The sequence below is a fragment of the Eretmochelys imbricata genome, chromosome 2 (genome assembly GCF_965152235.1).
Source record: "Eretmochelys imbricata isolate rEreImb1 chromosome 2, rEreImb1.hap1, whole genome shotgun sequence".
Classification (NCBI taxonomy): Eukaryota; Metazoa; Chordata; order Testudines; family Cheloniidae; genus Eretmochelys; species Eretmochelys imbricata.
The window spans coordinates 39,900,765-39,922,738 of NC_135573.1; the positions used below are offsets into that span (position 1 = coordinate 39,900,765).

A 21,974-nucleotide genomic window follows, 5' to 3' on the forward strand; every position below is an offset into this window, starting at 1 on the left:
TGCTTGTTTAAAGTTGTGCAATGCTCCTTTATAACGTTGTTTGGCAGCCACCTGCTTTGTCCGCTGCTTGCAGGAAGAGCAGCCCTTTGCAGCTAGCTGGTGGGGGCTTGGAACCAGGGTGGACCAGCGACCCCCCTACCAGCTCCCCGCTGCCCTAAGTTCCCTGTGTGGCAGCTGCCCAGCAAGCTATCAATTGCCAGCACTTCAGTTTTCCTTCCACCCACTGCCATGTGCTGCTCCTACGCTCTGCCTTGGAGCTGCTCTCCAGAGCCTCCTGCTTGCTGTGCGGAGGAAGGGAGAAGAGGGGGACTAATGTCAGGGCGTCCTCCTCCCCCCTACTCCTGCCCCCCGCTTACCCCTTCTCCATATAGAGCAGGCGGGAGACACAACAGGGCTCAGGACAGAGAGAGCTGGCCACAGCTGCTGTCTCAACTTCCTGATCTTTTTAAAGGCAATGTATTTAAAATGTGGTGTCAGCGTACTCAAAGGGGCAATGCGCCTCTCTCTCTCTCTCTCCCACACACAGGGTGTGTCTCTCTGTCTGCCATGCTGTCTCCCCTCCCTCCATCTGTACTGCCTTGTAGAGTGTGAGGCTATGTTAACAACGTGTTAATCCTTGAGGGCTCAGCCAAATGCTAGTTCATCATTTAGCAGTAAGGCATTCCCTGGTAAATGTCCCACCCCCTTCCACCCTCTAACTTCACCACCTCAACGAAGCTTCACCATCATCATTGCTGTGCACAGTATTAAATTGTTTGTTTAAAACTTATACTGTGTGTATGTATGCATGTGTGTGTGGAATTTCCCTGGAACCTAACCCCACCATTTACATTAATTCTTCTGAGGAAAGCTGGATTAGCTTAACATCGTTTCGCTTAAAGTTGCATCTTTCAGGAACATAACTACAACGTTAAGCAAGGAGTTACTGTACCCTTTTAAAACTCCTTAACAAGGAAGTAATTACCATAACCACTCTGGACACAGAGTGATTCTCCAAGAAAGGGTCAGGCTTTTGGACATGGAGTACCCAAGAAAGAAGTTCACATGTAAGACCAAATTTCCCCTTATCTAGACCCTCCAGATCTCACAATTTTAATAGTGGGTGTAGAAAGCAACAAAGTCACCACTTTCTAACTTATTCTATTCTACTTCCTTAGGATGTTCTAGATTTTGTCAGAATGATAGGAATATTACTTCTGTCCTCTCTAAGATTTTGTGTTGACCTTGGCAATGAGCCCAAGAACTACCATGACTTCATGAAACAGAGGCTCTACCAAATGCTGAAATCTGCCTGAATAAAATGACAGCAAATAGGAAAGATACTTTCAATTAGAAGAAGTAAACAGCAACCGACTGAGGACACTAGAACTGTGGTTTTATGAAGGTTTGGACCACACAGCTCAAGTTTCATGAGGGCAATCTGCATATTATCGAACAGCTGAAGATGGTGGCACTTAAGAATCTGGTCATGTGATGGCAATTAGATAGTCTCCTTTGTTTGTTACAGTTCAATACACTTGCAGTTGCAAACCCTTGTGTTTTCCAAGTGTTAGTCCTGATCCTTACCTGATCATTTACCCTTTTTAAATATTGGCACCTTAGCTTTCTTCCATCGTACAAGAACTTCCCCAGTGATCCAAAACTTATTGAAAATCCACATAAATGGTCCAATGAGCTCCTTAACCCACTCATTTAATATTCTCAGATGCAAGTATTCTGGACCTGCTGTGGTGTAACTGTATAACTTTAGTAGCAGCTATTTAACATCTTCCTTGGCTGTTATTGGAGCAGAAAGTATTTCGTCATCATATAATATGAATGCATCATCTGTTTTCCAAAAAACAGAGCAGCAATCAGGGTGGATAAAAATCAATGATTTAAAAAAAATTAATAGATTTTTTATTTAAATTGGATTTTTTGATTTAAATCGCATTTTTGATACAATACTTTTTGAGGAAAAACCTATCTAAAGTTAGTTTTAATTAAGATACATTATAGCTCAAAGATATCTTATCATGGAATAGGGATTATAAATTTTAATTCTATAGTATGAAACAATATAGTAACGTAATGTTAAAGAAAAGTTTTGTAAATGAATTCCAATAGTTCATGAATTAGGGACCCAATCTTATGGGGTCCATGGGGCTTCTGTAAAGGTTATTTAGGTTAATCTTTCTGTCTACCCAATGGGACTCAGTGCTCAATCGAGAAGATACCATCAGAGATGCTTAGTTTTGCCATTCACAAACTGGGGATTTGTGTCTCCAGAGATAACATGCTTGTTAACAGCAAAAATGTTTTTAAATAAATAAGTAAATAATATATAGAAGTGAGAAATAACAGACCTCAATCCTATTGTCCCTCTGCAAGTTTGTATACACACAGTCAATCCCTGACCTCTCTCTAAAAGTGCAAAAAGTTTCAAAAAGTTCAATGAATAGAAGATTATTGGGGGCGGAATAGATCTGGACAAGGAGAAGAAGTCTGGAGATAAATGTGAGAAGGGAGGGACAGGCAGTAGAAACAAAAGTGAAACTGTTTGAGCAATATATTCCAGGAGCCTTGCGGTCTGAGTGTAGCCTTCATTGATTTGAGATGAGTCATACAATTCTCTCACTAGAAGGGAAAACCTATAATGGCAGCAGGCTGTAAGAGAGACCCAGTTTGGGAATATTTTAATGAAGTTCCTCTACCTGTAGGTAAGACAGGCATGTGTGCAAAATACAAACTGTGCAACAAAGAAATGCAAGGCCTGATTGCCCGAATGAAACAACATGAGAAGTTTCAGAGTAGCAGCCGTGTTAGTCTGTATCCGCAAAAAGAAAAGGAGAACTTGTGGCACCTTAGAGATTAACAAATTAATTTGAGCATAAGCTTTCGTGAGCTACAGCTCACTTCACTGGATGCATTCAGTGGAAAATACAGTGGGGAGATTTATATACACAGAGAACATGAAACAATGGCTGTTACCATACACACTGTAACGAGAGTGATCAGGTAAGGTGAACTATTACCAGCAGGAGAGCGGGGGGGAAAAAAACCTTTTGTAGTGATAATCAAAGTGGGCGATTTCCAGCAGCTGACGAGAACATCTGGGGGAATGAACATGGGGAAATAGTTTTACTTTGTGTAATGACCCATCTACTCCCAGTCTTTATTCAAGCCTAAATTAATTGTATTCAGTTTGCAAATTACTTCCAATTCAGCAGTTGCTCGTTGGAGTCTGTTTTTGAAGTTTTTTTTGTTGAAGAATTGCCACTTTTAGGTCTCTAATTGAGTGACCAAAGAGATTGAAGTGTTCTCCGACTGGTTTTTGAATGTTATAATTCTTGACATCTGATTTGTGTCCATTTATTCTTTTACGTAGCGACTGTCCAGTTTGGCCAATGTACATGGCAGAGGGGCATTGCTGGCACATGATGGCATATATCACATTGGTAGATGTGCAGGTGAGTGAGCCTCTGATAGTGTAGCTGATGTGATTCTGATGTGATATGATGTGTTCCTTCTCAAGAGGAAGCTGCCTTGGAAGATGCCTGAACATGCAGGATCTTCAGGTTGGTAAAGTTTTTTATTTCATACTTCTTTCTTAAGGACAGCGTGTCTTCCTTCTGGACTATTCTTGAATTCTCATGTTTGAGCAAAAAATATAGTTGTTACTCTAGATGCAATTGTGATAAAAAATAAATAGCTGAAATACGCAGATCTTCCTTTTACAATTTCACCTTTAAAGTAGTACTGTCAGTGAATGCAATAAGCAATACTAACTGGGCAGTATGGTAATAATAATTAAATAACTGCATTGACTTATTTTGTTTAGGAGAATCCATCTTCAACATATACGATTCTGAAGACTATCCACCTTTAAGATCACCATCATTTTCTACAGTTTCAGAGTTATCTGCCAATGACAGTGTTTCAATCACATCATGTATATCACACAGCCACAATATATCACCTGTAGCAAAAAAAAAAAAAAAATCTCCATCATCCAGAAACAACCATAGATAAGTTTGTGGTAAGAACCAGCAGATTACAAAAAGAGGTAATTGATGAAAAAATTGCCCGGTTTGTTTATGCAACAAACTTTCCTTTCCGTATGATTGAGAACCCACACTTCATTAACATGGTTCCGTCATTAAGACCAGGATACAGTCCATCCAACAGAGCAGATGTTGCAGGCAAATTGCTGGATAAAGTGTATGAAAGAGAAACTGAGCACTGTGCAAAAGGTCTAGAGGGTGAAATTGTTAACCTGAGTCTTGATGGGTGGAGCAATGTCCACAATGATCCTGTTGTATGTGCCTGGATGACAACAGAAGGGAATGTCTTCCTTACAGAAACAATTGATACATCACAAAATTCACACACAGCAGAATACTTACAAAAAGCAGCAGTATAACAAACTGTGAAAAAAATTTCAAATGTCTAGACATTTTATCACAATTGCTCTGAAAAAAGTGGGAGGAACCACGCTAACTCTCCCCCAAGACGCATGATGGAACTCGGTAGTGGACTGTTCTGAGCACTGTGTCAAGAACTGGCCTAACCTGATGACAGTTTGTGAACAAAATCGTGAAAAAACAGATGGCACTGTCACAGCCAAAGTTCTCAACATTGGGCTTAAGAGAAATGTTGAACACATGCTGAGTACCCTGAAGCCTATTTCTGTAGCCTTGAACAAAATGCAGGGAAATAGCTGTTTTATTGCTGACAAAATATTGTTTTATTTTGAGCTTAAAAAGAGAAATATGCAATGACAGAGTTTAATTACAAGCATTAAAAAATGAATGGGACAAGCACTATCTCCAGCTCATTTTCTTGCAAATATTCTCAATACTCGGTACCAGGGTCAAACCTTAACTGCTGAAGAAGAGGAGCTAGCTATGACATGGACATCCAGCAATCATCCCTCCATAATGCCAACTGTAATAAACTTCAGAGCTAAGGGTGAACCATTCAAGAAATGTGTGTTTGCTGATGATGTTTTAAAGAAAGTCACACCAGTGAACTGGTGGAAGTCACTTAAGCGCTTGGATTCAGAGACTGTTGAAGTGATCATCTCACTTTTAACTGCAGTAGCTTCTTCTGCTCTTGTAGAAAGAGCATTTTCTTCTTTTGGACTAATTCATTCCTAACTGAGAAATCATTTGGGACCTGAAAAAACAGGAAAGCTTGTTTTTCTTTTCCAGATTATGAACAAACAGGAAAATGAAGGTGAAGACAACTGAGTGAGCTGCAGAAGCCAATATTTTAAATTTCTCATGTTGACCTGGCTGACATAGTCGATACAATTTTTGTGTTTTTTCAAAAAATATTTCATAACTATTTTAGTTAAAAATAATGTTAACAAAAACAAACCTGATTTTAAAAAACTTGAAGGTTTAAATTCAAAAATTCATATGCTTCTTTTGTTAAAATACAGCACGGCAAGAAAATCCTCCAAATATTAATAATCAACCTGTTGAATTGGAGATAGTTCAATAGACTTCATAAATATCTGCTTCAATTACCTTTGGTAAATGAAATAACCAAACAATCATTCATTTTCTGATATAGCTGTAAAACTAATCTGAAAAGTTTTCAAAATAAATCACTTTAAAAATGTAGCATGTACCTTCTAAAAATGAAACCTACATCTATCTGATTTCTGAAGAATATGTATTAAGATTATAACCAACAAGAATGCACTTTTATGTAGAAATCCAAGTCTTCCTGACTAGTGATTTAAATCACGATTTAAATCAATTTAATTTAAATCAAATCCACCCTGGCAGCAATATTTATTGAATATTTCTGCCTTTTTTGCATTATTACTAATAATTCTATCATTTCCATCTAGTAATAGATGAATAACATTGTTAGGATTCTTTTTGTTTCTAATATACTTAAACTCCTTCTTATTGTCCTTAACTATGCTGGCCATAGACTTCTCCTTGTGTCTTTTTCCTTTCCCTATCAATTTTCTACAATTCCTAGCTTCTATTTCATATTCATTACTATCAACTTCCCCCTTCTTCCATTAGTTATATATATATATATATATATATATTAGTTTTTACAGCTGCCTTCACTTTTCCCTCTAAACCAGTGCAAGTATTTTGTGGGATTGTGGTTTCTCGAGAATCTAATGAACCGTGTTTAATCAATTTTCCATTATCATTCACGTTTTTCTGATTAAATCCTTCTTCTAGCTGATTTGGCTCATAATTGTTTTCAGGAATTGGCCTTTTAAGGGGTGAGTGAGTGGGTATGGGTGAGAGAGAGAGTGTGTGTATATGTATATGTGTATGTATGTATAAACAAAATTTACTGGTTTGGACTTTTTTCTGTTTGCACATTATAGCAGTGGCTCCACTCACCTTTTAAAAATTGACCTAAGTCCTCTAAAATTGATATACTTAGTCCAGTGGTTCCCAAACTTGTTCCGCCACTTGTGCAGGGAAAGCCCTTGGCGGGCCAGGCCGGTTTGTTTACCTGTCGGGTCCGCAGGTTCAGCCGATCGCAGCTCCCAGTGGCCGCGGTTCGCTGCTCCAGGCCAATGGGAGCTGCTGGAAGCAGCGCGGGCCGAGGGACGTACTGGCTGCCGCTTCCAGCAGCTCCCATTGGCCTGGAGCAGTGAACCGCGGCCACTGGGAGCCACGATCGGCCAAACCTGCGGACGCAGCAGGTAAACAAACTGGCCCGGCCCACCAGGGGCTTTCCCTGCACAAGCGGCGGAACAAGTTTGGGAACCACTGGCTTAGTCAGATTCCTTTGAAATTTGATGTGCTTCAGGAAGATCCAGAATAAGCTTAGTGACCCTAATGTGGGATCACTGGAACCAGTGGTTGCGGAGATACAAGCCCTGAAAAAGATAGCCATTGTTTAAAAAGTTTATATGTGGCCTTTTTTTATTTTTTTTGTTTTGGCTCCAAGCTGGAGCTCAAACTATTGATGTGATGTGGGACAAAATGGTCTCAATCTGTCAAGTTTTACCCAAGCTAGTGCATGGCACCCACTAAGTCTCTGGGGACCCAAACTGTGAAAAGTATATAAGAATATGTTCACTTCTTCACATGAGTAGATGTGCAGTCCAGAAGGATTACAGTGTGCACGCACAAATAAAGAGAAGGTTTCTATGCAGCCATTTTATGCTTGCCTAGGTCATTCAAGGGAATTCCCAATACCAGTGCCCCAGGTGAGCACCCTGCCATTGACATTACTAGTCTGAATCTTTGTAGACCTGTGTATTAAAGATTTAATAACTCATGTTACTTGCTACAAGTTGTCTCTGTTACTACATAACATTTTTACTGTGAACACAGCAGAATACAGTAAGTAGCCAGTCTAACCAAACTTTTTGTTACATCAAGTGGGGAGGAGAGAGAAAAAGAAGATGAGCATGTTAGAAAAAGGGCAGTTAAGGCTGCATGAACTACCTTAACTGTGCATTTCCTGGTTTTCAGCTGCAAGGGGATGAAATACTACCCAGAAGCCTTAACTCAGCATTAACAATTTTTTTGCCATTGAATTATAAATTTGATCAAGTCATGATCACTTGTACTTAATGCTGCTGTTAATTTTTAGTCCTGTGATAAGTTGCTCTTATCTGTCAAGATGAGGTGCAATATAGAATTCCTTTGTGTTAGATGCAACAGTTTTTGAATTAAGAAATTATAATCTATAATATTAAGAAATTCTCAGGATGTTTTAATATTGCTGATACAGACTAACACGGCTACAACTGTGAAACCTTAATATTGGCAGTACATCACTCAAATTGCCAGATAACGCAGTTTTTTTCCTACATATTATAGATAGCTGCTTAAGAAGCAGATCAGCCTGTTACCTAGTGTGATGTGGTGGACTTGGCAACTCATGGGAGGGACACAAAGAGGGGCATGAGCTAAAGGGGAAATGTGACCTCCCCACTTAAACCCTCCCCGTGACTCCTCCCCGTCCCCTCTGCATCCCACTTTACCTGTGGGGTGTGAGGTGCTATCCTCCCGCTATGCCAGATACCGATTTCAGCCAAAAGGAGGGCAGCCCCATGCTGGCAGCTCCTTCACCATGGCTGTACTGCCCCCAGCCCTTCCATGCAGCTGCATCTCCTGAAGTCAGCACAGCCCCACCAGAAGACAGATACAGCTGTGCCAGAGGAGCTGCCGGTGCAGGGCGCTGGCTCCTGGGAGCACTGAACTGAACCGCAGGGCTCTCCCAGGAACCACAGCGGCAAAAGGAGCAGAACGTCGCTGGCAGTTACTCCAGTGCAGCTGTACCGGTACTGCCCCAGCCCTGTCCTCCAGCGGGACCGTACAGATCCCATGGAAGACGCAGCTGCATGGAAAGGCTGGGGGAGGTGGCCCCATGTTCTGCTCCTTTTGCCAATGCAGTTCCCTGGTGAATGTGCCCCCATCAGGCATCTGGGGAGGGGCATGTGACCCTTCTTGACCCTCCCAGCCGGCGTCTTTCAGCAGACACCAACAAATACCCCAGCTTGTGTTTTATCTGTTAGGACATAGAAGAAAATATTCTGGAACACTTATGGATCTGAGTTGTTAGTGACTAAGACATGGTAACGCCATTTTTGACAGACTGCTGCTCCACCTCCCCTTTTGCCCTCTCAAACTCTTCATTCCTCACAAGGTATATAATTTCCTTTAAAGACTAGTTTTCAGATTTAGAAAAAAATATAGGAGCACTACTGACAATTCTGATAGACTAATTTTTTTGCTCAGTTCCACACAGCAGAAGCATGACAGTAAATTCCAAATCTGGCATTAGACTGAAATTATCATCTGTGCCAACCAATATTAGATGCTACATTTCTGGCAAATAAGTTTCCGCTACCAACATCTTTCCAACAGTAAATTACTTCCTTAAAACCACAGAGCACATAAGATTTTTTTTTAAGATACATTGTTAAGAATTTTCTTATTCACGTGGTAATTCATTCACTGAAAAAAAATGAATTACTCTTAAAATTCATCTGGGAAGCTTTAAACTACCAAAACATCCTAACAGCAACAACAACACAGCCTACCATTACCAGAGCACCTTCACATGTCCTGCAAGAATGTTGTGGACCTTTTTAGGGAGTACTCTTGATTGTTAACATTAGAGACCTATGTAAAATTATTTCTTAAAATGAAATTAAAAACAAAAACTCTAAATTAGTTCCCCACCGCCACCAAAGATGTAAATCAAAAATGAGAAAAGTAGATAATTTACATAATACCTCCTTTCCCTCTTTCTTCTGCCCAATGCCCCACTACAAAACAAAGTTTTCTGATAAGCGTGTGGGATGCTCAGTATCTTAACTGCTTTTGATTAAGACAGACATGACATCTTGAATTCTGAAAGTCTTTTCAAACCCAGTCATTAACATATAAAATTACTTACTTGATATTTTATATTGAAATACAAGGAAAGATATAACTATCAGAAGAATAAAATAAACCATCAAAGCTACACACCTGATTTATTGCTTCAACAAACAATAACCACTATTAAGTGATCATAAAACATCAGATAAAACGGGGTATATACCATCTCTCAGAATAAGGAGAAAGAGAATAAAACAAAACACAGCACTAGTGAAAACACCATGCAAAACATTTATTTAGGAGATACTTTGCAGTTTAACACTTAAGGGGGAAAAAAGGGTTATTAACCTGTTCCATAACTTGTTCTTTAAGATGTGTTGCACATGTCTGTTTCACTCTTGTTGTCTGTGCATGTGACCCAGCGCATGGCCGTAGTAACCTATTTCCCTGAATGATAACTGATGCACGCCATTGCATGCAGATATAAAAGGGCAGAGCCACACCCAGCACCCTCTCAGTTCCTTCTTGCCGGAACTTCAGTGCAGAGGGGTAGGAAGGCACGTTGTGGAAAAGGCATATGCAACACCTTGCGAAGAACTGTTACAAAACAGATTAATAACCACTTTTCTTTTTAGAGTGCTTTGCACTCTTGGTGACCCACAAGCTGTGAAACAGGAGGTGGGATCAGAGTCTGTCTAAGTAAAGTTTGGAGGACAACTCATCCAACTCTAACATCATCTCTCAAGTCCTAAATGATGGCATAATAGGAAGCAAATGTGTGGACTGAGAACCGGTTACCCTGCAACAAATGTCCAGAATTGTAATATGTGCTAGAAAAGCTGCAGAGTTAAATTGAGATCTCATCGAATGAGTTGTGACTCTGCTTGGTGGTGTGACACTAGCTAGGTCAGACACATGCATATACATGAGATTACCCAAGAAGAAATTCTCTGAGAAGAGACAAATTGTTCTTTCATTCTGTCTGCAACCACCACGAAAAGTTGAAAGGATTTAGTAGTGCTTGGTTCTGTCAAGGCAGAACACCAGAGCTCTTCTGATGTCCATCATGTGCAAACATCCTCTTCCCTGCTCGAATGTAGTTTTAGGAAGATTGCAGGTATGTAAACAGGCTGGTTGAAATGGAAAGCAGACACCACCTTCGCAACAAACATCGAATGAGGGTGCAGGTAAACTTTGTCCTTAAAGGAGATAGTATAGGGAGGCCCAGACATTAATGCAGCACACAGCTCTCCCACCCTTCTAGCATAGGTAATAGCAATCAAAAATGCCACTTTCACTGACAGATGTAGCAGAGAGCAAGTGACCAAAGGCTCAAATGTAAGCCCCATAAGCCTTGACAACACTAAGTTTAGATCCCACAGGGGAACAGGATCATGCACCTGAGGATACAATTTGACTAGGCCTTTCAAAAACCTTATTGACATGTGGTTTGAAAAAATAGACCAATTATCCACCTTAGAGTGGAAAGCTGAAATAGCTGCTAGATGTACCTTGATAGATCAGCCAATCCTTGATGTTTCAGGTATAATAAGTAATTTAGTATGCATTGAATTAAAGAACGGGACAGCAAGAGTCCAGAATGGCACAACCAGATGGAAAAACATATCCATTTACAGAGGTAAGTAGCCCTGATAGGGCTTTCTACTGTTTAGCACCCTGTTGAGCAAGAGTGCTCCCTCACATCTAGCCATGGAGCATCGATGCAGTTAAATGAAAAGATTGCAGGATCAGGTGGAGTAGACTTCCATGATCTTGGGAAATTAAGTTCAAGTCCAGTGGAAGTGAAATAGGTGGTTTCACTGAGAGTGCAGAAAGAGTGCAGTACCTGTGTTGACAGATCCATGCTGGGACTATGAGTATTACTCTGGCCTGGTCCCATCTTAGCCTTAGTAATACCCCATGAATGAGATGAATTAGTGAGAAAGCATAGATGAGCCTGTGAGACCATGGTAGTATGAATGTATCTGTCAGGGAACCTAGGATGCCACTTCACAGGTAACATAACTGAAGACACTGTTGATCCTTGTCACAAAAAGGCTTATTTGGGGAGACCCCCACCATTGAAAGATGTATCTGACCACAACCGAGCAAAGAGACCATTCATAGTAACTCAAACGACCAGCTCAGGTGGTCTGCCAGATGGTTTTGGAGCCTGATAAGTAAAAAAGCTTCTAGATCTATCCAGTTGGCAACGCAGAACTCCCAAAGCAGACTTGCCTCTTGACAAAGTGGAGAAGAGTGGGCTCCTCCCTATTTGTTGAGGTAGAACATTGCTGATGTGTTGTCTGTCAGAACTAAGGGTTTTTCACTTGATCTGCTGCAGAAGAACTTGGCAGGCCAACCTGACAGCTTTCAGCTCTCTGACACTGATGTTGATGTTAAAGTTAAGTCCTCCGCAGACGGTAGACTCTGAGTCTGTAGAGAGCTACTCAGCCAAGGGCAGAACCATCAGTTACAGGGGGGCAAAGAGAAAGCCCACACATACATTGGCCAGACCAGTCCACCAATCTAGGGAGATGAGGACATGAGAAGACATAATCACTACCAAGTCTAGATGGTGACAGCCCTGTGAGTAAACAAAGGCCACTAAACCCTGCAGAATTCCAAGGCACAGTCTGACATACTGGGCCACATCTGTGAAGAAGGCTATGTGCCCCAGCAGCCTCAAACAGTGTCACGTTGTTGTGACCAGGTAAGTTTTGAGATCTATAACAACCGATTGAATTAAGTCCCAGAGCATTGAACGTTGACTGGATCAGAGATGCACTTAACAGTATCTGCACCCTGATTGGCCTTTGACAAGCCAGTCGTCCAGACAGGGATAAACTTGCACTTCCAATCTTTTGAGGAATGCAGCTATCATTGCCATAACCTTTGTAAAAACCCTGGGAGCTGCTGACTAGCCAAATGGTAATATGGTGAACTGGTAATGATTTTGATTTACCAAAAACCTGAAATACTGTCCATGAGCTTGACTGATCACTACATGGAAGCAGGCATTTTTTAAAGACAATGGTGGCAAACTAGTCTCAAATGACACGATAATAGAAGCTAGGGTAACCATACAAAACTATCTTTTTAAAGAATTTCTTGAGTTGACGCAGTCTAAAATTGGTCTGACAGCTCGCTTCACTTTCAATATTAGGTTTCAAAGTAGCAGCCATGTTAGTCTGTATTCGCAAAAAGAAAAGGAGTACTTGTGGCACCTTAGAGACTAACAAATTTATTTGAGCATAAGTTTAAGTGAGCTGTAGCTCATGAAAGCTTATGCTCAAATACATTTATTAGTCTCTAAGGTGCCACATGTCCTGCTTTTCTTTTTTCAATATTAGGAAATAGCAGAAATGAAACCTTTTCCCTCTGTGATACTGTGGAACATCCTCTACGGTACCCTCCCTTGAGGACAGATTGTACCTCCTGGAGCAGGAGCTCCTCATGAGAATGGCCTGAAGAGGAAGGGTGGGAGGGAGGGAGGCAGGAAGGGGTAGAAACAAATTGGAGGGTATATCCCACTTTCAGTGTTTAAGACCCACTGGTTTGAAGTAATTTGGGACCAAGCACTGAGGAAGTGGGAAGACTTTGCAAATGTTTGAGATAGGGTCTGGAAATATGGAGACTGGTATGGAATCCTTGACTGACCCATCAGAGTAACTGTTTAGAAGGTGTCCAGGAGGACCAGGAGCTAGAACCGAAGCAGATGTGGGAGGTCTGTTCCTATAACCCAGGTTTTTTTAATTCTGGTCTTGATAAGGAGAAAAGAAGGATAATGCTGAGTCTGACAGTGCTTTCTGATTGGGGCAGATACATACAAACCCAAGGACTCTATTCGACATTGGTGAGGCCTCATCTGGAGTACTGTGTCCAGTTTTGGGCCCCTCACTACAAGAAGGATGTGGATAAATTGGAGAGAGTCCAGCGAAGGGCAACAAAAATGATTAGGGGTCTAGAACACATGACTTATGAGGAGAGGCTGAGGGAGCTGGGATTGTTTAGCCTGCAGAAGAGAAGAATGAGGGGGGATTTGATAGCTGCTTTCAACTACCTGAAAGGGGGTTCCAAAGAGGATGGCTCTAGACTGTTCTCAATGGTAGCAGATGACAGAACGAGGAGTAATGGTCTCAAGTTGCAGTGGGGGAGGTTTAGATTGGATATTAGGAAAAACTTTTTCACTAAGAGGGTGGTGAAACACTGGAATGCGTTACCTAGGAGGTGGTAGAATCTCCTTCGTTAGAGGTTTTTAAGGTCAGGCTTGACAAAGCCCTGGCTGGGATGATTTAACTGGGAATTGGTCCTGCTTCGAGCAGGGGGTTGGACTAGATGACCTTCAGGGGTCCCTTCCAACCCTGATATTCTATGATTCTATGACTTCAAGGTGTCCTTTGAGTCCTTAAGGCCAGGAAGCTTGATGACTGTCTGTTCTGAGAACAGAAAAGTACCCTCAAAAGGCAAGTCCTGAATAATATTCTGGACTTCATAGGGTAGACCAGAAGACTGCAGCCATGAAGACCTCCACACGGAGACTGCAGAAGCGATAGCCTTAGCTACCAAGTCTGCCACATCCAGCCCAGCTTGCAGCCAAGTTCTCACTACTAATCTGTCCTTGTTCACCAGGGAAGAAAACTCCTACCATTCTCAGGGAGCAGATGTTTGAATTTCTCCATGGAGCCCCAGAAATTAAAATCAGAACATTTCAGGAGAACCCGTGATTAGCGATTCTAAGCTACAATACCAAATAAGTCACATTTCTTTGCCTCTTGATTTGGGGGTGGGAGCTTGAAGCCTCTGGTGATCCCTTCGTTAGTCGCTGCAATCACTAGCAACCCTGTAGGAGGATGGGAGAACAGACAGTTAAACCCGTGGTAGGGCACATAATACTTGTGCTCCACAAGGTTCAAGGTAGGAGGCAAGGAAGATGAGGTGTGCCATAGTGTCTTTATGGGCTCCAAAATCACCTCATTGATTGGCAGTGCACTCTAGGTGGACCTGGCATAGTTAATACATTGATCAGGCAAAGAGAGGACTCTCTGACCTCCTGGACATGATTCCCCAAGTCTGAAGCACCCCTCTAACAATTCCTGATAAGTTTTGTAGTGGTCCGGAGGGAGTGATGTTGCCTCCAAGGAAATCATCTCATCCAGAGTGGAGAAGACTAGAAGTGGTTGAACTTCTTCTGCAAGATGTTCTGCTGGCTCCTCCAGAACCTCTTCCTGATAGTTGGCATTGGGGCCAATATCAGACACTGCAAGTGGGGCAGCTTCATGCAAGGACTCACTCCTCCTGGACAAGGGCACTGAGGAAGAACAAGGAGGGGAGGATTCAGAAGCTGGGGGAAAACCCCAGTGGTTCCAAAAGAGCCGCTGATAAGGGACCAGATCCCAATGACCTCCTCGCCACATTCCCACAGAAACTCCCATTTTGGGTTCAACAGGGTACCCAGAGAGGAAGGATCTACGTGGGAAGCAGTGGGTACTGCTCCACGACTGACAGATATGAGGCCACCTCGGGGTCCAATGAAGAAGAATTCCCTTCTGCAGACCATGGAGGGTCTATCCAAGTTGATTCCAGTGATTGGGGCCAAGAACCCACTGATGGCTAGAGAGACACCATCGTTGCCAGCTTCATCTTAGATGGCACAAATGGGTAGACTGTCCAGGAAGTAGGCAGCTGGTGCACTACCAGGTGCTGCACCACAGATGTTGGCACAGGGCGATTTAACAGTACCGTAGGAGCTGATTCCTGTACCGCCAACAATACCAGCACCAACAAACAAAGTAAACTCCTCGATGCTGCAAACGCCTCCAGAGTACTCGGCACCAAGATCATATCTGATTGATGCAGTGCTGCTGAAGTTAATAGTGTCATTTCTGGCACAGGACTCGACGGTGCCCATTCTGGGACTGGAGCTAACTGTGCAGTTTCAGAGTAACAGTCGTATTAGTCTGTATTCACAAAAAGAAAAGGAGGACTTGTGGCACCTTAGAGACTAACCAATTTATTTGAGCATAAGCTTTCGTGAGCTACAGCTCACTTCATCAGATGCATACTGTGGAAAGTGTAGAAGATCTTATATACACACAAAGCATGAAAAAATACCTCCCCCCACCCCACTCTCCTGCTGGCAATAGCTTATCTAAAGTGACCACTCTCCTTACAATGTGTATGATAATCAAGCTGGGCCATTTCCAGCACAAATCCAGGGTTTAACAAGAACGTCTTGGGGGGGGGGGGGGGGTAAGAAAAAAACAAGGGGAAATAGGTTACCTTGCATAATGACTTAGCCACTCCCAGTCTGTAGCTCACGAAAGCTTATGCCCAAATAAATTGGTTAGTCTCTAAGGTGCCACAAGTACTCCTTTTCTTTGTGCAGTTTTAGGCACGGATTTGGAGGAGGGGTGATTAGATCTCAGTTGCCTTGACTCCCTTTCCCCCTGCTTTGCAGACTTGGGGGTGGAGATCTTCCTCTGATCAGAGCCTCTCTGGAAGACTTATGCTCCTTCCTAGGCACAGGTGACAGTGACCAGTGCCGGGACTCTGACACTCTTGGAGGCAAACTTCTGACTGAAGCTGCAGCACTTGGCACAGAGTCAGACCAGGACAGCTCTGAGGGTCATCTCAGCTCCACCTCCATGAGCTGGAACTTCAGCCTAGCCTCCCTATTGCTTTTCACTCTATGCTTGAAGTCCTGGCAAATCTGGCACTGGTCCTTCACATGTGCCCCACCCAGGTATTTGTAATAAATGCTGTATGGGTCACTGTGACGTGGCTGGGACTCACCACCACGGCGCCTCCTGTTGGTACCTCTGGGAATTCGCTCAGTCCATGTGGAGCGCCCTCCACTGGTGGTGTCCTGTCAGTCTCTCGCTCTCTGTTGGCGTCCAGACCCGTGTTGTTCCCTTCTTGCAGCTTCCTCTTTCAGGACACTGCCCTCCAGCATGCCCCCTACTCCACACTCACCCCCTTCTGCTCCCCCGAGCCTGCCCAGCACTGCGCTATCCCAGGTGCCGGTCTCCTCATTCAGGAGTCAGACCTTCCCCTTTGAAGGTCTGGGAGAGACTGCCTGCCTGTTGCCTGGGCAGCCTTTATATAAGGCCTAGCCTAACCCTGATTGGCTGCCTCTTGCTCTCCTGTGATTGGCTCCCCGCAGGCCATCTCTGATTGGCTGCCTGTCTGCACAGCCGCTCTGGCCTGCTGTAGCCCAATCTGGCCTGGAGGTGGGGCACCGCCCCAACACAGTCACTCACAGGCATAGGTTCTGAGCAAGAAGCACATGATTTGAAGCCTGGTGACCCAGGCATGCCTCGGTGGCGGCAACAGAAACCTGAAACAAGGAAAAACTATACAATCTTAACTTTATTTTAAACTACTAAAACTAAACTAACTACAACTACTAATTACAACTAGACTATGTACATAAAGGCTGAGAGAAAGCTGTTCTAGCAATGAAAAGGGGTTCCCACGACCGTCGCAGAAGATCAGAAGAAACAGAGGGGCTGGGGGCAGCTTTGTCTTTTATACCTACACGCAGTGGAAAGTGACGGCAAACAGCGCTCAAGCCACTCACCGGATACTGCTGAGAGAAAAAGTTTCTGATGGCCATACACTGGGTACACAGACACCAAGAATGAAATTCACATGTGCAACCACTTGAACAAGTGTTGACATTTCTATTCACAGTAAAATAAATATATGTATATATATAGTTTCAAAGTCAAAACACAAAAATAAAATCAAGAAGCTATATTTTAATTAAATTAAAAAATATCAAAAACTAACTAACAACCCCAAGTCTCCCGCTACATTGCATGATCATCAAAATCCAAAGTTTTGTCCAGAAACAACCTCAGCTTAGCTAGGATAATCAAAATAGCTTTCTCAGCATAACACACAAATAATGTTAAGAGTATTCCACACTTACATAGCACAATGTATTAGCTCTAACAGATTACAGATTGTCAAGACACTGTAATAGTTTGTGTTGAACACTCACATTTTTAAAAATCAGAAAATAAAACACAATTATTTTTGGTTGAGAAATAACAGTTATATGTACCTGAGATGTTTCCCAATATATCTTTAGTATGACAAACTAGGTCTTCATTTTCTCCTTCTTTAAAGTTTCCCAATTCTCCATAGTAAAGAGCAATCCCAAGCTGCATTATGCGTATAAACATAGGGAGCTGCTGATCAGTGATGGAAAGCTTCAGACTTTCAACTAACGTATGAATCTACAATATAAAGAATACAGAAGCAAAAAAAATCATAATTGTTTTCACTAAAATCAAGTTTTAAAATGTAAGATATGATGCTATAGATAGAACATCCCTATTTTTTTCTCTTCAAAAACAATATCACAACATTATAATATCTTTAAGTCAAAAACATTCACACTTTGGAACCTAAATAAAAACAACATTTTACTGTATTAATGGCAGAGAGATGTGCATGAAAAATACTTTAATTTACATTTTTATAACAACCTATGTTACAATAAAGGAGAACATTCTACACTAAAGTTTGGGGTGTCTGAAATTGATTGAACACATTTTGCTATGTAGGAGAAAATGATCAAAGCATTCCAGGGCTGTAAAAACCATTGCAACAATAAAAAAAACCACCACCCTGAAGAAAAATTTAAGTCAGCTGGGTTTTGGAAGTTTTGTTTGTTCGTTTTTTCATTTTTTTTTTTGAAGCATCGTATGTCCATATATTTGAAAGTTTGATCCTAGAAACGTCAAGTTCCTAATTTCAATCTGCGAATGACAACTAGTTATTCTAAAAAGGTGAAAGCAAAATGAGAACAAAATATACATATTTTTATGCCTAATTATATCGATTAGGAAATAAGGAAACTCTCTAGAACTCCAGAGAAGATAAGAGAATGGCTGGAGAGTAGTGACTGAAGAGAGGTGGATGATCAGTGGTTGGAATTAATCACTGGAAGCTGAAGAGAGAAGAATGTGTAGATGTATGAACTGTGAAGGCAGCTTGATTTACTAAAATTTAAAAAATTTTGGAAGGTGTTCTATTTAAAGCTGTTTAGCTCATCCATAACAGTCTTTATACTTTACAGCTGGTGTAGTCAATAAGTGGACCACAGGCCAAATCTGGACCGCCAGACACTTTTGAATTGCCCCCAAAATCTTATTTACTTATTTATTATCATTATTGTTGTTTTTTTAAAATATTGGCCTTGACTATACCTGACCAAGAAATTGGGACCTTGAAAAAAATAATTGACTACCCTTGCTTTACAGCGTTGAAATCAGTAGGTGGCTGTTTCTCATTCCAACTTCTGGAGATGGAAAGTTGCTGAATAGTACTGCAAATGGATGTTTGGTGTTTAGTGATAACTAAGCATCAGCAGCGTATGAATTTATCTGAGTCAACATGCCTAAGGTTGAGGGAAGTGGTAGAAAAAAAGCAACTGCACTAATGAAATAAATAATTTTCAAAAGTAAAATATAAACATTGTTACATAGCAAGAAAAGAAAAGTCATGCCCATTTAAAAGTACAGAAAACTGGTTTCTTTGGGTTCTTCATGATCAAATATACCACAACATGAAACTTTGCTGAAGCAGAAGAAAAGAACACTGATGAATATGACCCCACAAATGAGACATTTCATTGCTATTTTCATCAAAACATAGCCAGGTTGGTAATTTAAGTCCATGTTTCAGGGCTTCCAGCAACCCTTCAGCAGCGTCATTCAAAATCTGTCTCCATTTGTCCCTGATACTCAAAAAAATTTTTTTTAAATCAATTGGTGATTATGCCATAAAAATGAAGTTCTTCAAGATGATTCTGCATATTTACCCTTATGGGTAATGTGCTGACTGATACAGCCTAACAGTAGAATCTTCTCCAAACAGTGCCTGTTAGAGCACACTTGTGCCCCCTCCTGCCCTTCCTTTCAACATCCTCAAATGTTCTGAGGGTGAGGCTATATAAGGGGCCCTGTGCCCTCTGCCATCTCAGTTCCTGCTATCACTGACCCAGAGAAACCAAGATAGGATGCTAACAAAGATGGGGAAGGTGGGTGGGAAAAGCGAATATGCGGGGTCACCTCAAAAAAACCCTCTGGTTACATGTAACCAACCTTCATTTCTTCAAGTGGCTCTGCATATTCCCACTTATGGGTACTTTTGCAAGCAGTACTGAAAAACACAGAAGGAAACAGAGCTCTAATTAAATGATGATTGAAGCACCGCTCTACCAAATCTCGCATCTGCTCTCAAAACCAAATCCAAAGCAAATTTAGTAGATGTACAGACTGACTTCCAAGTAGCAGGTTTACAGATTTCCCCGACAGGAACATGTTTAAAATAAGCAAAGGATCCTTCAACTGCCTTACTGATATGACATCTCATAACAGTAGACAGAGGGAATGCTGCTAACTTCTAATATTTAAAGATACATTGTTTAACCCATCTGAAAATAGTATGGACAACTACACTGTAACCCACATGATTCTTAGCACAAGAAACAAATAACCAAAAAGACCACCTAAAATCTTTTGCTCTATTTAAAAAATAGGCTAAAACCATTCTAGCATCTAAAGTATCTAAAGGAGATTCCCCTTTATTAGCATGTGGCTTTGGAAAAAACACTGGTAAATTAACTGTCCAACTGAAGTGAAACTCAAATACTATTTTTGTGATCAAGTCCAAGAACCATCTTGTCCTTATGAGAAATAGGGATATAATTCGCTCATGCTTCTGGCTGATGTTATAGCAAAAACAACCACAGTTTTAATAAATAAATAAAATAAAGAGCACTCTGCCACAGGTTCAGAAGGAGACTTCATATGCCTAGATAAAACCAAATTCAGATCCGATGGTGGAACCATATCTCTACAGGAACAATACAAGTTAGATAACCCCTTCATAAACCTTTTAACTGTATCATGTACAAATAATGACCTACCATCAATCAAAGCATCATAATCTGAAAGATCCACTAAATGAACTCAAAGAATTAGCCCCTCAGACTTTAAATATATCAAATACTCTAATATATAGGGAATAGAAATGGAAACTAATAAGTCAGATTTGCCTTGCATCCAAGAAGCAAATTAACCTATTTCAAGTAATATTTCCTCACAGATTGTTTTCTAGAATGAATACATTCTGCAGCAACATGGAACAAGATATTTCTAGATTAATCAAAGTTCTATAGTCCAGGCCATCAGATGGAGATACTTGGGATCTGAAAGAACACTCCTGCCTTGCTGCGGTGACAATAGGTTTGGAGACAAAGGAAGAAGTACACAGGTTCTCTATGACAGCTGGAGCAGGTCCATGTTGCCTCGGCCAAGCTAGAACAATCAGGATCATTCTTGCCTTGTCCTGTCCAATCTTCACCACCACCTTCTGAATTAACGGAAAGAGAGGGAAAGTGACCGAGATGGACTGACTGTTCTTTCATGCTCTTGAACGGAAGAGACATTTTGTTGAATCGTTTTGTTTGGACAGACTCCAGCTGGAGAAAATCTCTTGCCCACATAATCTTTCAGTGATCACTCGTGCATCTGAAACTGCTTCTGTGAGCCGATCTGCCAACACGCTGCTCTCCCCTGCTAGATATACGGCCACCGAACAAACATAAACAATGCTCCAATCCCACTGATTGACTGCCTTAGCACAAAGCAGAAAAGAGTGGGCACCTCGTTTGTTGACATAATGCATAGCCACTGTATTGTCTGTTGCAACCGAAACAACCTTCCTCTTTACATGAGGAAGAAAAGACCTGAGAGCCAGATGAAGAGCCCTTAATCTTAAAACATTTATGTGTAAATCCTATTCCTGGGACACCCAGTCACCTTGAACTACGAAAGATTCCAGATGAGCTCCCCATCCATTCTTCGATGCATCAGATTTATCATTATCGACAGCAAAGGGGAACTGACCAGGATCCCCTCGAGAACACTAGTTCTTTTATCTATCACATCAAAGAATCTAAAATGTTCTTAGGCATGGTGACTAACATGTGAAGGTTGTCCAGCTTGTAAACCAACCCAACCAGCGTCTCATTGCCTCATTCTGAAATATGCAAATTGAGTAACATAAGTAGTTGCTGGCATACGACCCATCAGACCCAAAAAGAAAATCACTTTCTGAGTTCAACAACGATGTATCTCAAAAGTAGACTGTACTATCTTCAGAATGTTTTCCTCAGGGAGAAAAGCTCTTCCTCCTACCAAGTCCAGGATAGAAGATCCATTTTATAGGGTCTAAGTGGAGTATAGATTTGACTTTTTAATATTCAGAAGCAATCATAAATCCGTAGGAACGGAGGTAGCAAAACTGGATGTAGCCTAGCAGATATTCGTGTGAAGGAGACTTCAGCAGTCAACCGTCTAAATATGGGTTAACAGAGGTTTCCTGCCTTCTGAAATGCATTGCTAATATAGAAAGTTACATTGTAAAGACTCTCGGACTGTAGAAAGGCCAAAAAGCAGGACCTTGTATTGAAAATGTCCCTGTGACACCACAAAACATAGGTATTTATGATGATTTTGCAGATAGAAATATGGAAATACACATATGTTAAATCAAAAGTTGTAAACCAATCCATAACTGAAAGTAAGGGACTTATGGAGGCTAGAATTCACATTCAAAAACAAAACTTCAAACAAACCTGTTCAA

General features: G+C 41.4%; 1 protein-coding gene across 14 annotated transcripts in view; it reads right to left on the reverse strand.

Moving 5' to 3' along the window:
* Positions 1-21,974, reverse strand: part of VPS13B (vacuolar protein sorting 13 homolog B) — a 931,639-nt gene that overhangs the window by 796,997 nt on the left and 112,668 nt on the right. For all 14 annotated transcript variants that reach the window (XM_077809935.1, XM_077809942.1, XM_077809940.1 and 11 more), the window contains one exon: positions 17,380-17,554. In XM_077809935.1, the coding sequence (XP_077666061.1) occupies positions 17,380-17,554 (175 nt within the window). The remainder of the gene's footprint in view (positions 1-17,379; positions 17,555-21,974) is intronic.